The sequence below is a fragment of the Aotus nancymaae genome, unplaced genomic scaffold (genome assembly GCF_030222135.1).
Source record: "Aotus nancymaae isolate 86718 unplaced genomic scaffold, 86718_ANA_hifiasm-v0.15.2.pri h1tg000099l, whole genome shotgun sequence".
NCBI lineage: Eukaryota > Metazoa > Chordata > Mammalia > Primates > Aotidae > Aotus > Aotus nancymaae.
Window position 1 is genome coordinate 3,859,145 of NW_026988514.1, and position 17,839 is coordinate 3,876,983.

The 17,839-nt window shown below is 50.5% G+C and overlaps 1 protein-coding gene and 1 non-coding gene across 5 annotated transcripts; both read right to left on the reverse strand.

Annotated features, from left to right (window-relative positions):
* Positions 1-6,083: 6,083 nt before the first annotated feature.
* On the reverse strand, positions 6,084-11,179 carry FXYD4 (FXYD domain containing ion transport regulator 4). Of its 4 annotated transcripts, none has more exons than XM_012477099.2 (9): positions 11,080-11,179; positions 10,018-10,063; positions 9,024-9,081; positions 8,317-8,349; positions 8,187-8,213; positions 6,817-6,891; positions 6,685-6,724; positions 6,350-6,387; positions 6,084-6,271 (listed from the first exon to the last, which is right to left on the reverse strand). In XM_012477099.2, exons 3-9 carry the CDS (start codon positions 9,058-9,060, stop codon positions 6,252-6,254), a joined length of 270 nt encoding a protein of 89 aa, XP_012332522.1. In that variant the 5' UTR covers positions 9,061-9,081; positions 10,018-10,063; positions 11,080-11,179; the 3' UTR covers positions 6,084-6,251. The 4 variants fall into 4 exon arrangements, with proteins under 4 accessions (XP_012332522.1, XP_012332519.1, XP_012332523.1 ...); XM_012477096.3 differs by having other exon boundaries at positions 9,024-9,156; XM_012477100.2 differs by having other exon boundaries at positions 11,108-11,178.
* Positions 11,180-14,118: 2,939 nt separating this feature from the next.
* Positions 14,119-14,222, reverse strand: LOC135271987 (U6 spliceosomal RNA). The gene has a single exon (XR_010340107.1). It is a non-coding gene; the product is annotated as a U6 spliceosomal RNA (small nuclear RNA).
* Positions 14,223-17,839: the final 3,617 nt, after the last annotated feature.

Below are 17,839 nucleotides of genomic sequence, written 5' to 3' on the forward strand. Positions count from 1 at the left end.
GTAACAAGAGCGAAACTCCGTCTCAAAAAAAAATTAGCTGGGCACCTGTAAGCCCAGCTACTCAGGAGGCTGAGGCAGGAGAATCGCTTGAACCCGCTAGGCGGAGGTTGCAGTGAGCCGAGATTGCGCCACTGCACTCCAGCCTGGGCGATAGAGCGAGACTCCATCTCAAAAAAAAAAAAAAAGAAATCTCAAGGGTTCTGTTTACAGAAACTCTTGCCACTAAGAAAGTGGCATAATTTGGGGTAGTATTTTTTGGATTTTAGAGACAGCTGCTTTAACACTTGAAAATACCCTGAAGCCTGGCTCAGTGGCTCACACTTGTAATCCCAGCACTTTGGAAGGCTGAGGCAGGTGGACCGCTTGAGGTGATGAGGTTTGTTTTTTTTTTTTTTTTTTTTTTTTTTTTGTGAGATGAAGTCTCACTCTATTGCCCAGGCTGGAGTGCAGTGATTCAAGCTCGGCTTACTGCAACCTCAGCCTCCCCGGTTTAAGCGATTCTTCTGCCTCAGTCTCCTGAGTAGCTGGGATTACAGGTGCATATACCATGTCCCGCTAATTTTTGTATTTTCAGTAGAGACTAGATTTCACCATGTTGGTCAGGCTAGTCTTAACTCCTGACCTTAGGTGAACCACCCACCTCGGCCTCCCAAAATGCTGGGATTACAGGTGTGAGCCACCATGCCTGGCTGAGCTGAGGAGTTTGAGACCAGCCTGAGCAACATGGCAACACCCCCAACTCTTCAAAAAATACAAAAATTAGTGGGGCATGGTGGCTCACACGTGTAGTCCAGCTACTTAGGAGGCTGAGGTGGGAGGATCACCTGAGCCCAGGAGGCAGAAGTTGCAGTGAGCCAATGCTATACCACTACACCTCAGCATGGGTGACAGTGAGACCCTGTCTCAAAAAAAAAAAAAAAAAATACTACTCCTGCTAATTACCAGTTGACCAGAAGACTGCAAGGGCTCCACCAGCTGCTCTGCCAGCTGTTAAAAATGACAGCACAGGCCCCATCAAAAAGGTACCTGTGTTCCTCAGAGATTTCATGTGGCGCCTCTGACAAGTCTCAATAAACGCTTATAGCCCAAACCCTGACTGAGTGTTCTGAATCAAGGCCACGTTTTCTGCAGGACAGGGTTAGTTACCTTTTTTTTTTTTTTTGAGATAAAGTCTCGTTCTGTTGCCCAGACTAGAGTGAAGTGGCACCATCTGGGCTCAGTGTAATCTCTGCCTCCTATATTTAAGCAATTCTCCTGCCTCAGTCTCCCAAGTAGCTGGGATTACAGTCGCCAACCACCATGCCTGGCTAATTTCCTGTGTTTAGTAGAGATGGGGTTTCACCGTGTTGGCCAGGTGGGTCTCCAACTCCTGACCTCAGGCGATTCACCCACCTCAACCTCCCAAAGTGCTAGGGTTACAGGCATGAGGCACCACGTCTGGTGTAGTTACCTGTCAAGAAGCAACTTCCAAATACTTAGCAGTATGGGAGATAAATCACCTGTGCTAAGATCACCCTCATGATCTGGATGTGAGCAGATGCATCAAGTCTCAAGGCATCTCAGTTTTATTATTAGTTTTTGGTTGAGATGGAGTCTCGCTTTGGAGTGCAGTGGCTTGATCTCGGCTCACTGTAACCTCCATCTCCCAGGTTCAAGGGATTCTCCTGCCTTAGCCTCCTGAGCAGCTGGGACTACAGGCGTGTGCCACCATGCCCAGCTAATTTTTTGTATTTTTAGTAGAGACAGAGTTACAACAATTGCCCAAGCTGGTCTCAAACTTCTGACCTCATGATCTACCTGCCTTGGCCTCTCATAGTGCTGGGATTACAGGAGTGAGCCACTGCACTCGGCCTAGTTTTTGTTTTTTTAAGAAGACAGAAATGGGCTGGTTGAGGTGGCTCATGCCTGTAATCCCGGCACTTTGGGAGGCTGAGGGTGGCAGATCACAAGGTCAAGAGATTGAGACCATCCTGGCCAACATGGTGAAACCCCGTCTCTATTAAAAATACAAAAATTAGCCGGACATGGTGGTGGGTGTCTGTAATCCCAGTTACTCAGGAGGCTGAGACAGGTGAATCGCTTGAACCTGGGAGGCGGAGGTTGCAGTGAGCTGAGATTATGCCACTGCACTCCAGCTTGGGTGACAGAGTGAGACTCTGTCTTAAAAAAAAAAAAAATGTCTGGCATTGTGACTCTCGCCTGTAATTCCAGCACTTTGGGAGGCTGAGATCGGGGTGGGCAGATCACCTGAGGTCAGGAGTTCGAGACCAGCCTGGCCAACAAGGTGAAACCCTGTCTCTACTAAAAATACAAAAAATTAGCCAGGTGCAGTGGTGGGTTCCTGTAATCCCAGCTACTCAGGAGGCTGAGGCAGGAGAATCACTTTAACCTGGGAGGCGGAAGTTGCAGTGAACTGAGATTGAGCCATTGCACTCCAGCCTGGGCAACAAGAGTGAAACTGTGTCTCAAAAAAAAAAAGAATCTTACTCTGTTGCCCATGCTAAAGAGCAGTGGTGAGATCATAGCTCTTTTTTTTTGACCGGGTGTTGCTCTGTCACCCAGGCATGATTCATGATTACATGATTACACAGGTCACTGCAGCCTGAAACTCTCAAGCGATCCATTTTCCTTATCCTGAGTAGCTGGGACTACAGGTATGTGCCACCATGCCCAGCCTAACATTCTTTATCTTCTTTTTTTTTTTTTGAGATGGAGTCTCACTCTATTGCCCAGGCTGGAATGCAGTGGTGTGATCTCAGCTCAGTGCACCTCCCTTTCCCGGGTTTATGCGATTCACCTTCTTCAGCCTCCTAAGTAGCTGGGATTACAGGGGCCTGCCAACACGCCCAACTAATTTTGTATCTTTAGTAGAGACAGAGTTACACCATGTTGGTCAGGCTGGTCTTGAACTCCTAACCTCAGGTGATCAACCCGCCTCAGCTTCCTAAATTGCTGGGATTACAGGTTCTAACATTCTTGAAATAACAAAAATTAGAGATAGAGGACAGTTTAGTGCTTGCCAGAGGTTAGTCCTGGGGGCCTAAGTAGAGAGGGAAATGGGTGTGGTTATGAAAGAGGAGCAGGAGGTTTCCTTGTGATGAACTGTTCTAGATCTTGACTGTGGCGGTCACAGGAATCACAGGTGATAAAGTTGCACAGAACTAAACATACACATACAAATGAGTGATGTAACGCTGGTGAAATCTCAGTGAGGTCGATGTTTCTATCAGTTTCAATATTTTTTTGGGGGATGGAGTCTCGCTCTGTCACCCAGGCTGAAGTGCAGTGGTGCAATCTCAGGTCACCACAACCTCTGCCTCCTGGGTACAAGCGATTCTCCTGCCTCAGCCTCCTGAGTAGCTGGGATTACAGGCCTGTGCCACCATGCCCGCTCATTTTTTGTACTTCTAGTAGAGATGGGGTTTCACCACAGTTTCGATATTCTGTTGTGATATAGTGTACTATAGTTATGCAACGAGTTGCCATTGGGGGAAACTGGCTTACCTCTCTGTATTGTTTTTTATTTCTTCACTGATAAAGCTTATAATGTTTTTTAACAATTGCATGTGAATCTACAATTATTTTAAATGTAAAGTTTTTTTTTGTTGTTGTTGTTGTTTTGCTTTGTTTTAGTTGAGAAAAAAGAGGCAGGCCAGGTGCGGTGGCTCACGCCTATAGTCCCAGCACTTTGGGAGGCTGAAGTGGGAGGATCGCTTGAACCCAGGAGTTCCAGACCAGCCTAGGCAACACAGTGAGAGCCCATCTCTACATCAAAAAAATTAGCTGGGCATGGTGACATGCACCTGTGGTCCTAGCTACTCTGGCAGCTGAGGTGGAAAGATTGCTTGAGCCTGGGAGGTTGAGGCTGCCATGAGCTATAATCATGCCACTGCACTCCAGCCTGGGCGAGAGAGGGAGACCCAGTTTTAAGAAATAAAAAAATTTGGCTGGGCGTGATGGCTCATGCCTGTAATACTAGCACTTTGGGAGGCTGAGGCGGGTGGATCACGAGGTCAGGAGTTCGAGACCAGCCTGACCAACGTGGTGAAACCTCATCTCTACTAAAAATACAAAAATTAGCTGGGCGTGGTGGCACATGCCTGTAATCCCAGCTACTCAGGAGGCTGAGGCAGGAGAACCGCCTGAACCTGGGAGGTGGAGGTTGCAGTGAGCCAAGATCGTGCCACTGCACTCCAGCCTGGACGACAGAGTGAGACTTTGTCTCAAAAAAAAAAAAGAAAGAAAAAGAAATAAAAAATTTAAAAAGAAGAAAGTAAAAAATATATAGAAATAAAAAGAGAGAGCGTGGTGCCATGGTTCACACCTATATTCCTACCTAGCACTTTGTGAGGCTGAGGTAAGCAGATGGCTTGAGCTCAGGAGTTCAAGACTAGCCTGGGCAACAGGTCTCTACCACGATGTGGCCCCGGGACACGACATGTGAAGGTGGAGGTGGGTGGATGTCTCATCCAGAAACCTCTGCTCCCCAGCTGGGCAGTGGGGTGGGAAGTCGAGGCTGCATCTCTTGTTGGGGTCATGGGACCACCATGAAAGGACAGGGTTTGCTAGGATTTCAAACAGCAGGGCTCCTGATAGTCGTGACTGCGCAGCCCTGGGTTCCTCAGTCAGAAAGCATGCACTGCTTCCGCTCACCTTTGTGTAGCTTCCCCTGGGTCTGCCACTCCAGACTTGGCTTTCTTAGCTCATTTTTCATGTTCTCAAAAGCAGTCCTTCACACCAGTGTCTTCTCGTTCCAACAAGGAGAGAACTCTGCTCCGCACCCCCTGGATGAGGCGGCATGCTCAGGAGCCCCCTTCTGCCAGCCCTGCTGGTGGCTCCCACCCCTGCATCTGCATCCCTGCAGGGCTCAGCCTTGCTTCCTCAGTGATGCTATCACCTGCATTCCAGTCATGCTGCTGGCTCCCTCCACCAGGGTGGCTTGTGCACAGCCCCTCCCTGGGGCCACCTGTGCAGACTCAGCGCCACCTCTGGCCTGGCCATACCACCTGGGGCTGCCGGTACAGGGCAGCTTCCCCAAAGCACTGGGGCTTGCCTTCTGTGACCCGCCCAAGATTCCCTGATAGTGGCTGGACTTAGCCAGGTATCCTGAGTACCACTCCGCCCCAGCTTGTAACCTTGGTCTCAGTCCCTATATGTCCTGTTTCAAAGGCCCTGGCAGACATGTGGACCTCATGTTTGCACCTCTGGGGCCCTGCACCAACCTCTGACCCCAGCCCACAAGTCAGGAGACCCTAAGTCTAGGGCACATCATACTTCTCGAGTATGTGGCCCACCCTGAGACATGGAGGGAGGGTGCATCATTGGAGACAGCTTTCTGTCTCTAAGACCGGATGGCTGCGCTTTCTGCCCAGGCCCTGGCCTCATTTGGAAATTGCCACCTGGCAGGGACTCTGTGGTGCTGTGGCCTTTGCTGGGGGCAGAGGCTAGAAGTGGGTTCAGTTCCTTCTCCTGGGCCGTCAAAGGGCAGGACGGCAGAACAGGCACCAGGCAGGCACGGCACTTCACACTCCTGTCTGGGGTGCTACAGGGACATTGCCAGGGAGGTCTTCCAGGAGGGGAGTTTGGGCATGCCAAAGAACTCGGAATCGCACCTGTGGTGTTTGTCTCCCACATGCACTATGTGGGACTTCTTGAAATGTAGCTCTGCATGGAGTTTCACAGGATGTTTCCTGGGAGGAGGGGGCCCATGCGGTGTGAGGGTTTCACTGGGATGGGTTGAAGGAACTGCTACATTTCCTACCATAGAGAGCACTCACTAGATGAGATGAGGTCTGAATGTAGGGCAAGCTCTGGGGGTCACTCTAGGTTAAAGGAAGTAATGAGTACCTGGGGTACCAGGACTTACAGGGCTCCTGTGATGGAAAGGTCTTTTGTCATAGCATTGTGGTGTCTCACGGTACATGGGTCTCTGTGGGGCTTGCTGGGGTAGGAGTCATAGGAGACCACTGGGCGGCAGGGACTCAGTGATTGGGAAGCTTGTTGGGAGTGGGCCTCCAGGGAGAGTCAGCAATCTAAGGGATTACCCCACCCCCAGAAGCAAAGATGATCACAAGACTACAGAAGAAGGGGTGTGGGACGAGTTTAATTCATAAAGAAGCCTCCTGATCAGAAAGACGCCTAACAGCCTGCCCTTGCAGAGATGTCCTTCCTGGAGGATAAGGCCTCCCAGGGGAGGAGGCGGTGGGGACCATTGTTGGGCTTCAGGCCATCCCTGGAAGCCAGTCCTGTGCTCAGCAGGTAGTGGCAGAGCCTGCAGAGAGTGGCAGGCAGGCCATCAGACACAGTCCCTACACAGACACCCCCTCAGCCCCGCAGAAGCCCATCCTACCTGGAGTGATGAGTAGGGTGGCTTTCTCAGGTACAGGACTAGCGAAAGGACCACATCAGAGAAGTATCAGGTTAGCCTGGAGGACCTTCTCCCTACACCCCAGACTCTTGCCGCCCCACCCCAGGAGTACACCTCCTTGCTCTCCTTCCACTGTCATTTCACACAATACCGAGGTCACAGCTTTCCCTGACTGGGGCCCTTCAGGGTTGACTATGTGAATAACAAAGCTGGCTGCAAACTCAGTGAGTGGCCAGGATGCCGTCCACTCTCCAGGTCAGGACTGTCCCCCAATAGGTCTGTCCTGAAGGAGGGGTGTACCACTGGGCTCAGCTCACCCACACTTCTTCTGGCTGCTCTTGCATTTGCATTTGCTACCTGGGAGGGAGAGAGGGGTCAGTGCTGGAATCAGAGCACTTCCTTTTCCTGCCCCACCCTACCCCAACAGCCCCACCTGTCCTGCCACTCACTCAGAGCCGCCACGATCCCAGCAAAGGCCAGGAGCCCTCCGCAGATCAGCCCGCTCAGCTGCAGGTTTTCCCAGTCTGGGGGTGGTGGGGCACAGAAAGTGAGCTTGCTCCAGCCTGGGGTTTCACTCACTCATTCATTCTCACCTCATTCATAGGCCGGCACGGTGGCACACCCCTGTAATCCTAGCATTTTGGGAGGCCAAGGTGGGTGGATCACCTGAGGTCAGGAGTTCGAGACCAGCTTGGCCAACATGGTGAAACCCCATCTCTACTAAAAATACAAAAATTAGACCAGCATGGTGGTGGACACCTGTAATCGCTTGAACCCGAGAGGTGGAGGTTGCAGTGAGCCGAGATGGAGGCATTGCCCTCCAGTCTGGGAGAAAGATCGAGGCTCTGTCTCAAAAAAAAAAAAAAGCCAGACATGGCTGTGGTGGCTCACACCTGTTATCCCAGCACTTTGGGAGGCAGAGGTGGACGGATCACGAGGTCAGGAGATCGAGACCATCCTGGCTAACACGGTGAAACCCCATCTCTACTAAAAATACAAAAAATTAGCCGGGCATGGTGGTGTGTGCCTGTAGTCCCAGCTACTCAGGAGGCTGAGGCAGGAGAATCGCTTGAACCTGGGAGTTGAAGGTTGTAGTGAACTCAGATCTTGCCACTGCACTCCAGACTGGGCGACAGAGCGAGACTCCAACTCAAAAAAAAAAAAAAAAAAAAAGACATTCGTGAGCTCCTGCTTGGGCCAGCCACTGCCATATACATAAAGAAAGATAAACAAGGCCGGGCACCGTGGCTCACACCTGTAATCCTAGCACTTTGGGAGGCCGAGGTGGGTGGATCACCTGAGGTCAGGAGTTCAAGACCAGTCTGGCCATCATGGTGAAACCCCATCTTAAAAAAAAAAAGAAAAAGAAAAACAAGCAACAGAGCCATCATTCTGTGTCTGGTGGGGAAACACTAAGAAGAAAAAAGTGGATGTGCACAAAGAAGGGGCTTTGAAGGATGATCAAGGAAAGCTGTCCTGGAAGATGACCTTTGGAGCTGAGGCCCAGGGGAGAGGAGCAGAGGAGGACCACCTTGGGGATAGGGACTGGGGAAGGGGAGGGTGAGGGTGAGTGAAGGCAGGAGGGTAGGGGTGAAGTATCTGGGGGCCTAACCGCCCAGGCACCAGCCCTTCTCCAGGAGTGTTCCTAAGCATCCTGTGGGCACCCTCCCCTTGCTGGAGACAGGCTGTCACAGAGACCAGGTTTCATCCCCCATCCCACTTTGTCTACACTGGGTTCACACCACCCCTCACCAATTTGTCTGGCAAAGAGGTCCAGGATAGGCAAGGGTAGGGTGGGGGTGTGAATATCAGCTCTTACCATAGTAGAAGGGATCATCTTTACTGGCTGGAAAAAGGGGTGGATAAGATTTCAGAACCAGGAGACAGGATGAGGGTGTCAGAGGGGAGACGTGGGCAGAGTGGGCAGGCTGTTTGGGGGCCTCACTCACCAAACGGGTCATTGGCTTCCAAGGCAGGCAGGCCTGTGTGGGAGGAGCAGATAAAAAGGGTGTCAATTCATGACACTGGTGTCCAAGTGAACTGGGCAGCAGGACCCCAGACCCGAGGTTGTGGAGTGACCCTGGAGCCACCAGGTCCCTTCCTCACATCCTCCTCAGCCCTACACAGTCTCAGGGTTTGGCCCCCCACCTAGAGCCCTGCCTGCCCAGAGCCCTGCCTTCCAGGTTTGCCCACTGACTGGGATGACTTGTTATGTCTCTGCCTGCTGAAGAACAGGGAGTGCTTTTGTCTTTTTTTTTTTTTTTCAGTTGGAATCTCTGTCACCCAGGCTGGAGTGCAGTGGTGCAATCCTAGTTCACTGCAGCCTCCACCTCCCGGGCTTAAGCTATCCTCCCACCTTGGCCTCCCAGAGTGCTGGGATTATAGGCCTGAGTCACCATGCTAGCCTGCTTTTGTCTTCAAGTCACTGGTGATTAATGTTTTCCACAGTTCAATTCCTCTGGAGCCATTAGGACCTTTTTGCAATATTCTCATTCTCCCTGTACTGTCATTTCCTTCACGTTTTTCTCTAAATTGGCAATGTAAATAAAGCATGCTGATTGAACACCAGGTCCCCTTTGGGAGATGTTCTCTGGCTTTTGCTGCTTTTGTGGGTGGGGTGAATGCAGGATGGTCCTGAGAGACTGGGAGAACTCACCTGCCAGTAGGAGAAGGGCCAGGGTCACTCTCTCCATGTCACAGTTCGAGGGGCAGGGCTGCAGGGGGAGAGGCACTGGGGCTGGGGTCTGCAGCTAATGGATCTGCTCCAGGCTCACGGCTCACTTGGCCAGCTAGAGGGGGTGGGGGCAGAGCCCCATGGTGAGAGTAGGTACACAAACCCCACGGATGCTGTTGCTTGTGGGGCGATCTTGGGCAAATGACTACTTTCTGTCTTCCCATCTGGAGAGGATAGTGGCTGCCTGGGGTAGTTGTGCGATCGAGTAAACATGAGCTAAGAGCTCAGAACAGGGCCTGCACTAAGTAAGTGCTGTAGAAGGCGTTGTGAAAACCCATGCGATAAACCCACCCCCGACTCCTCCCCATAAGGAAGATACGATTGTTGTCTCTATTTCAGAGGAGAAAAAAAAATGGAGCTTAGAGAGGTGTAATCAGATGCCCAGGGTCAGGCAGCTGCTATTCTAAGTCAGGGTCTGGAGCCTGCCTTCCTAACCCCACACAAAGGGCATTGTTATCAGGCCCTAGGATATCGTTCCTAAAGGTTTGGGTCTAGGGCGGCCAGAGTCCAGCACCCTCAGGCTGAATTCCTAGAGAGCCTCAGCAAGGGTGCAGAGGAGGGAGCGAGCACTGAGTCCTGGGATAAGACACTGCAGCAGTCAGGACCTCCCCTGCCAGCCCTGGCTGGGGACCCTGCTCCAGCAGCCCCAGATTCTGCTCTCAGAGTATAGACCTCCCAGTGGTGTGACATTTCTCCCTCAAGTTGGAGGTACCCAGGACCCCATTTACTTGTCCTTGGGGAGGCTGAGTCTTTGAGCACAGGCCCCCTCCCAGCCCTCTGCTATTGTTAGCCTAGAATGGTCAAATGGTCAATACTGAAGCCATTGTCATCGTCTGCTGCACCCAGCTTTGGCCTCCTGATGAGATCACAGATCCAGGGCCAGCTCTCTGGGCTGGGTCCCTTCTCAGCCACTTACCGACTGTGTGACTCTGCAGGCTCCTCACTGCTCCTTTGCCAGAGTTCTGTAAGAGGAGGATCATCAGAATATAGCAACCTCATAAGGTTATGTTGATGGAATTATGTGAATTACTATTTGTCAAGCTTAAGAACCATGGCTAGCACACAGCACTAAAAATCTGTTATAATACATACATCCATAGGCTGGGAGCGGTGGCTCACGCCTATAATCTCAGCACTTTGGGAGGCCAAGATGAGTGGATCACCTGAGGTCAGGAATTCGAGATCAGCTTGGCCAACATGGTGAAACCCTATCTCTACGAAAAATACAAAAAGTAGCCGGGCCTGGTGGCAGGTGCCTGTAATCGCAGCCACTCAGGAGGCTGAGGCAGGAGATTTGCTTGAATCCAGAAGGCAGAGGTTGCAGTGAGCTGAGATCTTGCCACTGCACTCTAGCCTAGGCGACAGAATAAGACTCCATCTCAAAAAATAAATAAGTAAATAAATAATAAAAAATAAATACATCCATAAGTAAACACACGGTCCTTCTGCAGCAGGAGGGAGGCACTGGAGGGAGAGACTGTTAGACACTGCTTCTGAACATGGGTTCTTGGGTTAGGAGCAGTCTCCAAAGCTGGCTTCCACCAGTCTTCATTGGTGCTACCTCCACCAACCTGGAGTTCCTGGAATAGGAGGGTCTCAACTCTAGGTCACATATTCTTTTTTTTTTTTTTTTTCTGAGATAGGGTCTTGCTCTGTTACCCAGGGTGGAGAGCAGTGGCGTGGTCTCGGCTCACTGTAGCCTTGAACTCTCATGGCTCAGGTGATCTCCTCACCTGAGTCTCTCAAGCAGTTGGGGCCACAGGCACAAACTACCAGTTCACATATTCTTTAGCCAAGGGCTGGCTCCTTTTTCCTTCAGTCCCCAGCCCACCGTCCATATGACAGTGGGTGCAACACAGGAGGCCTCCAAGTCACAGCTGCAGCCATATCTGTCCTCAGACCCCTCAACAGGCTCCTCATTAAATTCTTGGGCAGCCACCCCCTTCACCTAGCAGCCCCGAAGTGGACGCCTGCTCACCTTTGAGGTCACCTGAGTGAGGGCTCACCTGAGCTGGCAGTGCAGAGAACAGGTCTGAGGACGCCGCTGGGCTGTGGACAGTCCAAGCAGGTAGGTTGGCTCTTTAAACCCCACAGCCCCGCCCAGGGAAAAATTAGCCAGGCGTGGTGGCAGGCGCCTGTAATCTCAGCTACTTGGGAGGGAACTGGTCAGGCTTCCTGAGACTCAGGCTGACTGGCCTGACACACCCAGGGCCGTGGGGGAGGGGCAGGCCTGGCTGCAAACCCTTTTTTGGCTTCTTTAGTTCACCCAGATCATAAAAGAGGGGCCCAGAGGGTGCTGGCCAGGATGTTTCTAGGCTCTTTTGCCAGCTGCAGGGGTGCTGGGATGTCTGCGTGGGGGTGTCCTGGGGACCTTGGAGGAGACCAGGAGCCAGGCACTGGCCATGAGGCTCCCTGTGCTCAGCTGTGCCACTGCTGTCACTTGGACTGGGTGTCCAATGAGGGGAGGCTGGTGGCTGATGGGCACCCCTGGGGGTGGTTCACCCTCTGACAGGGCCCTGACACCAACTTAGCCTCCCCAACAGCAGAGAGATGAAGTCAGGAGGAGGATAGCCACCCCTGGCTGAGGAGTGGCTGCCTCTCTCTGTGGACCACAGGCCTGCCTTGATGCTGGGGCCGAAACTCACCCCACACAGGCATGTGGAGGACCCCAGGCCTCCCTATTCTACTGTTCCCATCCCTAATTCTTTTCCAAATGAGAGACACTTGTCCCTGTTCAGAAGGTAAGAGGGTATGGCTGACAAGGGATGGGGGTCTCTGGGCTGGGAGGGTCAGGGAGGGCAATGGCAGTTTAGATGGTTTGTCTATTTATTTATTTATTTATTTATTTATTTTTGAGACAGAGTCTCGCTGTGTTGCCCAAGCTGGAGTGCGGTGGCATAATCTCGGCTCACTGCAACCTCTGCCTCCCAGGTTCAAGCAATTCTGTCTCAGCCTCCCAAGTAGCTGGGATTACAGATGCAAACCCACACTGCTATGCCCAGCTAATTTTTGTATTTTTAGTAGAGGAGGGATTTCACTATGTTGGCCAGACTGGTCTTGAACTCCTGACCTCAGGTGATCCATTCTCCTCGGCCTCCCAAAGTGCTGGGATTACAGGCGTGTACCACCATGCCCTGTTGGTTTAGAGGGTTTAGACAGATAGAAAGGGCAGGAGCAGGAGCTCTGCCTGTGGCTGGTGGGGAGTGGAGGGTGTGGCAGGGGCAGGAGCCAGCACACTCTCTGCAAGGAGCATGAGAGGGAGGAGGAATCAAGGGCCTACTTTCCTCTGATTTCTCCAGGGTATCTATAAGACCCTCTGCACATAATCAAGCAAGCTGGCAGGCCCACGTGGCTCCCTCTATATTCAGGTGGAAAGGGGAGTTGGTTTCACTAGTAATGGAAGGTTAGGACTGGGGCACAGCACTGAGGGTGGTCAAGGTGAGAACAGAGAATTGGGTTTGGTGAGGGGTCCTTGGGGGCTAAATGGCTGAGGGAACTTTGGGCTGGGTAGAAAGCATCTCTCTCCCAGAGACATGGAGTCCTCTGTCTCCATGGGAAGACCCCCAGCAGGACATGGCCTGGCAAGGCCTCTCCTGAGCAGGCTGGTTGGTGGCAAACAGAGAGAGGGGCACTGTCCTTGATCTCTTGCCTGAGCTTACATGAGGGGAGGTGGGGGGCTGGAGAGTGTGGGCCCCTTTTTGAGACAACTCTGTATACTGACTTGAAAATATCTCCCAAGCCTCTCAAGCATCATGAATATACATATATACATATAATATACATATATGTATGTATATATATCATAGGCACGAGCCACTGTGTCTGGTCCAGACTTCCTTTTTTTTTTTTTCTTTTTACGGGCAGCACATGGGCACAAGGCCCCCGCCAAGCTGCCCCAGACATATTTTAAATGGAAAAAAATATAAAGCAGTCACTTGTGTAAAAATATAAAATATTTGCCAGGCGGGGGTGGCTGATGCTTATAATCCCTGCACTTTGGGAGGCTGAGGTGGGTGGATCACCTGAGGTCAGGAGGTCAATACCAGCCTAGCCAACATGGTGAAACCCGGTCTCCACCAAAAATACAAAAATTAGCTGGGCGTGATGATGGGTGCCTGTAGTCTCAGCACCCCAGACTGAGGCAGGAGAATCGCTTGAACCTGGGAGGCAGAGGTTGCAGTCAGCCCAGATTGTGCCACTGCACTCCAGCCTGGGTGACAGAGCAAGACTCTGTCTCAAAAAAAAAAAAATTGGCTGGATACAGTGGCTCATGCCTATAATCCCAGCACTTTGGGAGGCCAAGGCGGGCAGATCACCTGAGGTCAGGAGTTCGAGACCAACCTGACCAACACGGAGAAACCCCATCTCTGCTAAAAATACAAAATTAGCCAGGCGTGGTGGTGCATGCCTATAATCCCAGCTACTCGGGAGGCTGAGGCAGGAGAATCGCTTGAATGCTGAGGGCGGTTTCAGTGAGCTGAGATTGCGTCATTGCACTGCAGCCTGGGCAACAAGAGCTAAACTATGTCTCAAAAAAAAAAAAAGAGATCTGATTAGTTGAAGTACTCTTTTTTTAGAGGAGAGGTCTATTAAACACTTTATTTATTTAAAATTTAAATATTTATATGTAAAATGAAGACTGGGTCTCACTATGTTGCCCAGGCTGATCTTGAACTCTTGGTCTCAAGTGATCCTCTTGCCTTGGCCTCCCAAAGTGCTGGGATTATAGTGGTGAGCCACTGACCCCAGCCAATTTATTCATTTTTTAATTAAAAAATATAAATCAGCCTGGGCAACATGGTGAAACCCTATCTCTACCAAAAATAGAAAAAAGTAGCCAGGCCTGGTGGTGCACACCTGTGGTCCCAACTACTCAGGAGGGTGAAGCAGGAGGATCATTTAAGCCTGGGAGGCAGAGGCTGCAATGAGCTGAAGTCTTGCCACTGCACTCCAACCTGAGTGACAGAGTGAAACCCTGCGTGTGTGTGTGTGTGTGTGTGTGTGTATATATATATAAATATATAAGGACTCCTTCACAAATTTGTGTGTCGTCCTTGTGCAGGGGCCATGCTAATCTCTGAATTGTTTTGATTTTAATATATGTGCTGGAGAAGCAAGCACTGTTTAACATTTTACGCTGAAGATGTCATTGTCATAAGATCCATGTTCAGTTGTCATCTGGTCTGAGTTAGGTTCAGGATAATAAAAGAAGCACTTAATTTATTATTATTATTATTTTTATTTTTGAGACAGAGTTTTTCACTCTACTTGCCCAGGCTGGTGTGCAGTGGCACAATCACAGCTCATTACAACCTCTGCCTCCCAGGTTCAAGTGATTCTCCTGCCTCAGCTTCCCAAGTAGCTGGGATTCAGGCGCACACCACCACGCCCAGCTAATTTTGTATTTTTAGTAGAGATGGGATTTCAACAAGTTGATTGGGCTGGTCTTGAACTTCTGACTTCAGGTGATCCACCCTCCTCAGCCTCCCAAAGTGCTGAGATGATAGGCGAGAGTTGCTATGCCCGGCTAATTATTTTTTTGTAGAGACAGGGTCTCACTATGTTGCCCAGGCTGGTCTCAAACTTCTGGGCCCAAGTGATCCTCCTTCCTCAGACTCCCAAAATGCTGGAATTACAGGGGTGAGCCACTGCACCCAGCCAAAGCAGTCAATTTATTTATTTATTTATTTATTTTTTCTTTGTGTATATATATATATATATATTTTTTTTTATATATATAAAGATGGGGTTTCACCATGATGGCCAGGCTGGTCTTGAACTCCTGACCTCAGGTGATCCACCCACCTCAGCCTCCCAAAGTGCTAGGATTACAGGCGTGAGCCACAGCACCCGGCCAGCAGTCAATTTATAACAAAGATTAGTGATTGGAGGGGGGATGTATAGTCTCTTGTTTTTTGTCATTTATAAAACAAGCTCACTGAGAAAGAGAGTTAAGTAATAATTTAAGAAGTAGACTTGTGAAACGTTACATGATTCAGATCATAGTCACATCTCTCTCAAAGCTTAAAGTGTTTTAGGGGTTGTAAATTTTATTTCAGCTTTGAAATTTTATTTATTTTCACAATCCCAACTTTAAGAGCGAGAGAACTGAGAAAGAGAAAGGTTGAGTGACTTGCTCCATGTCACGTGTGGAGTGGATGGTGAGGTCAGGATCCCAGCCTGGTGGCTAGATGACACTCTCACTGACTAGGGCAGCTGCCTCACTATGCTTTTTATGGTGTGGCCTCTCTGGATGCCATGGTCCCCTGGAAGGCAGATCTTGGCCTGCTTGACCCTGTTTCCTGGCCTCTGCCTCCCACTCTCTCTCTGCAGGTCTCTGGGCACGTGTTCCCCAGCTATTCTCCACGCAGGAAGTAGAATGTAGTGGCTCTGCAGTAGCTGAGCAGAGTTCAAACTTGGGGCCATTCTCCCAAGCCACATGACACTGGAGAAGGGTTCCACTTCCTTGGGTCTCTGTTTCTTCATTTATAAAAGGAGATTAGTGAGAACATCATTTTGAGGACTCGATGTCCTGAGCCAGCTGCCCTGCCATGGTGGTTTCTCTGACGGTGGTGCTACTGCAGCAGGGTATGTCTTCTCCCACTTTCTGTTTGGGTCTCCCAGCTCTTTTTTGTTTGTTTTTTTGAGGCAGGGTCTTGCTGTTGCCTAGGCTGGTGTGCAGTGGTGCCATCATGGCTCACTATAACCTTGACCTGCCAGGCTCAAGTGATTCTCTCACCTCAGCCTCCCGAGTAGCTGGGACTACAGGCATGTGCCACTGTACCCAGCCAATATTTTATTTTATTTTATTTTGAGATGGAGTCTCATTCTGTCACCCAGGCTGGAGTGCAATGGTGCAGTCTTGGCTCACTGCAACCTCCCCCTCCCAGATTCAAGCAATTCTCCTGCCTCAGTCTTCCAAGTAGCTGGGATTACAGGCACATGCCAGCACGCCTGGCTAATTTTCATATTTTTAGTAGAGATGAGGTTTCACCATGTTGGCCAGGCTGGTCTCAAACTCCTGACCTCAAGTGATCTGCCTGCCTTGGCCTGTCAAAGTGCCGGGATTACAGGTGTGAGCCACTGCACCCGGCCCAGCCAACACTTTTTTTTTTTTTTTTTAAAGATGGGGTTTCACAATGATGGCCAGGCTGGTCGTGAACTCCTGACCTCAGGTGATCCACCCACCTTGGCCTCCCAAAGTGCTAGGATTACAGGTGTGAGCTACGGTGCCCGGCCTCCAACACTTTTTTTTTTAGATGGAGTCTCATTCTGTCGCCAGGCTGGAGGCAGTGGTCAGATCTCGGCTTGTTGCAACCTCTGCCTCCCAGGTTCAAACAATTCTCCTGCCTCAGCCTCCAGCTTATTTTATTTTATTTTATTTTTTTTGAGACAGAGTCTCGCTTTGTCACCCAGGCTGGAGTGTGGTGGCGCGATCTTGGCTCACTGCAACCTTCACCTCACGGGTTCAAGTGATTCCCCTGCCTCAGCCTCCTGAGTAGCTGGACCAACAGGCGCGTGCCACCACACCCGGCTGATTTTTGTATTTTTAGTAGAGATGGGTTTTCACTGTGTTAGCCAGGATGGTCTCTGGATCCGCCTGCCTTGGCCTCCAAAAGTGCTGGGATCACAGACGTGAGCCACTCCGCCTGGCCTAATTTTTTTTTTTTTTTTTTTTGAGACAGAGTCTTGTGCTTATTGCCCAGGCTGGAGTACATTGGCGCGATCTCGGCTCACCACAACCTTGCCTCCCAGGTTCAAGTGATTCTTCTGCCTCAGCCTCCCAAGTAGCTGGGATTATAGGCATGCACCACCACGCCCAGTCAATGTTTTTTGTATTTTTAGTAGAGATGGGGTTTCTCCATGTTGGTCAGGTTGGTCTTGAACTCAACCTTAGGTGATCTGCCCGCCTCAGCATCCCAAAGTGCTGGGATTACAAGCGTGAGCCACCACACCCAGCCAGTCAACACTTAACATCCAAAGCTTTTAGAGCTTTCTACAGCCGGGCGTGGTGGCTCACACCTGTAATCTCAGCACTTTGGGAGGCCAAGGTGGGCAGATCACCTGAGGTCAGGAGTTCAAGACCAGTCTGGCCAACATAGTGAAACCTCTTTATTTAAAAAAAAAAAAAAAAAAAAAGTTTTCTACACCATTTCATGGTCATTTATTTGTAAGTACTGGGTTTAATACCTAAGAAGATAAGTTCATTAACCTACGGACTGACTTTGCATAGCTTCCAGTGTAAAAGGTGTTGCTGCAGATTGAGTGTGTGGCCAGACATTGGGGGCCTCTCAGAGGGCACAGACACGTGCTAAAGCACGGTACACATCGTGGATGAGGTAGTGATGTACCGTTGTGCTGGCAGAAGGTACACTCAAAGAGCTGGATTTCTAATCCCCGGATCTGCCCAAGCCTCAACCTGTCCCTTGCCTTGGACGGGTATCAGTACCACCTGGCTGAGATGAAGTTTTCTTTCCACCTGTTAAATATTGTAATACCTCATAGCAATAGGAATAGGAATGGTGGATCCCTGAAGGCAGAAGTTGTTGGGTGGGGGCAAAAATGCTAGGGCCTTCTGGAGAAGTGCATCTGAGGTTCCTTTTGGAGACCTTCCAAAGCAAAGGTGGCTTTTGGGACTTACAGGACCTCTTTCCTAGGAACGCCTGCTTTTTTGAGGCTTAGTACCCCCCTGTAGCCTGATGTGCCAGAACTCAGCTCAGAAGTCTGGAAACTTGGGC

Coding starts and splice junctions, on each gene's coding strand:
- FXYD4 (XM_012477099.2), bottom strand. CDS start 9,060: ATGGAGAGAGTGACCCTGGCCCTTCTCCTACTGGCAG. Junction 8,214..8,316: donor GGAAGCCAATGACCCGTTTG/GTGAGTGAGGCC, acceptor CCCTTTTTCCAG/CCAGTAAAGATGATCCCTTC. Junction 6,725..6,816: donor TGGGATCGTGGCGGCTCTGA/GTGAGTGGCAGG, acceptor TCTCCCTCCCAG/GTAGCAAATGCAAATGCAAG.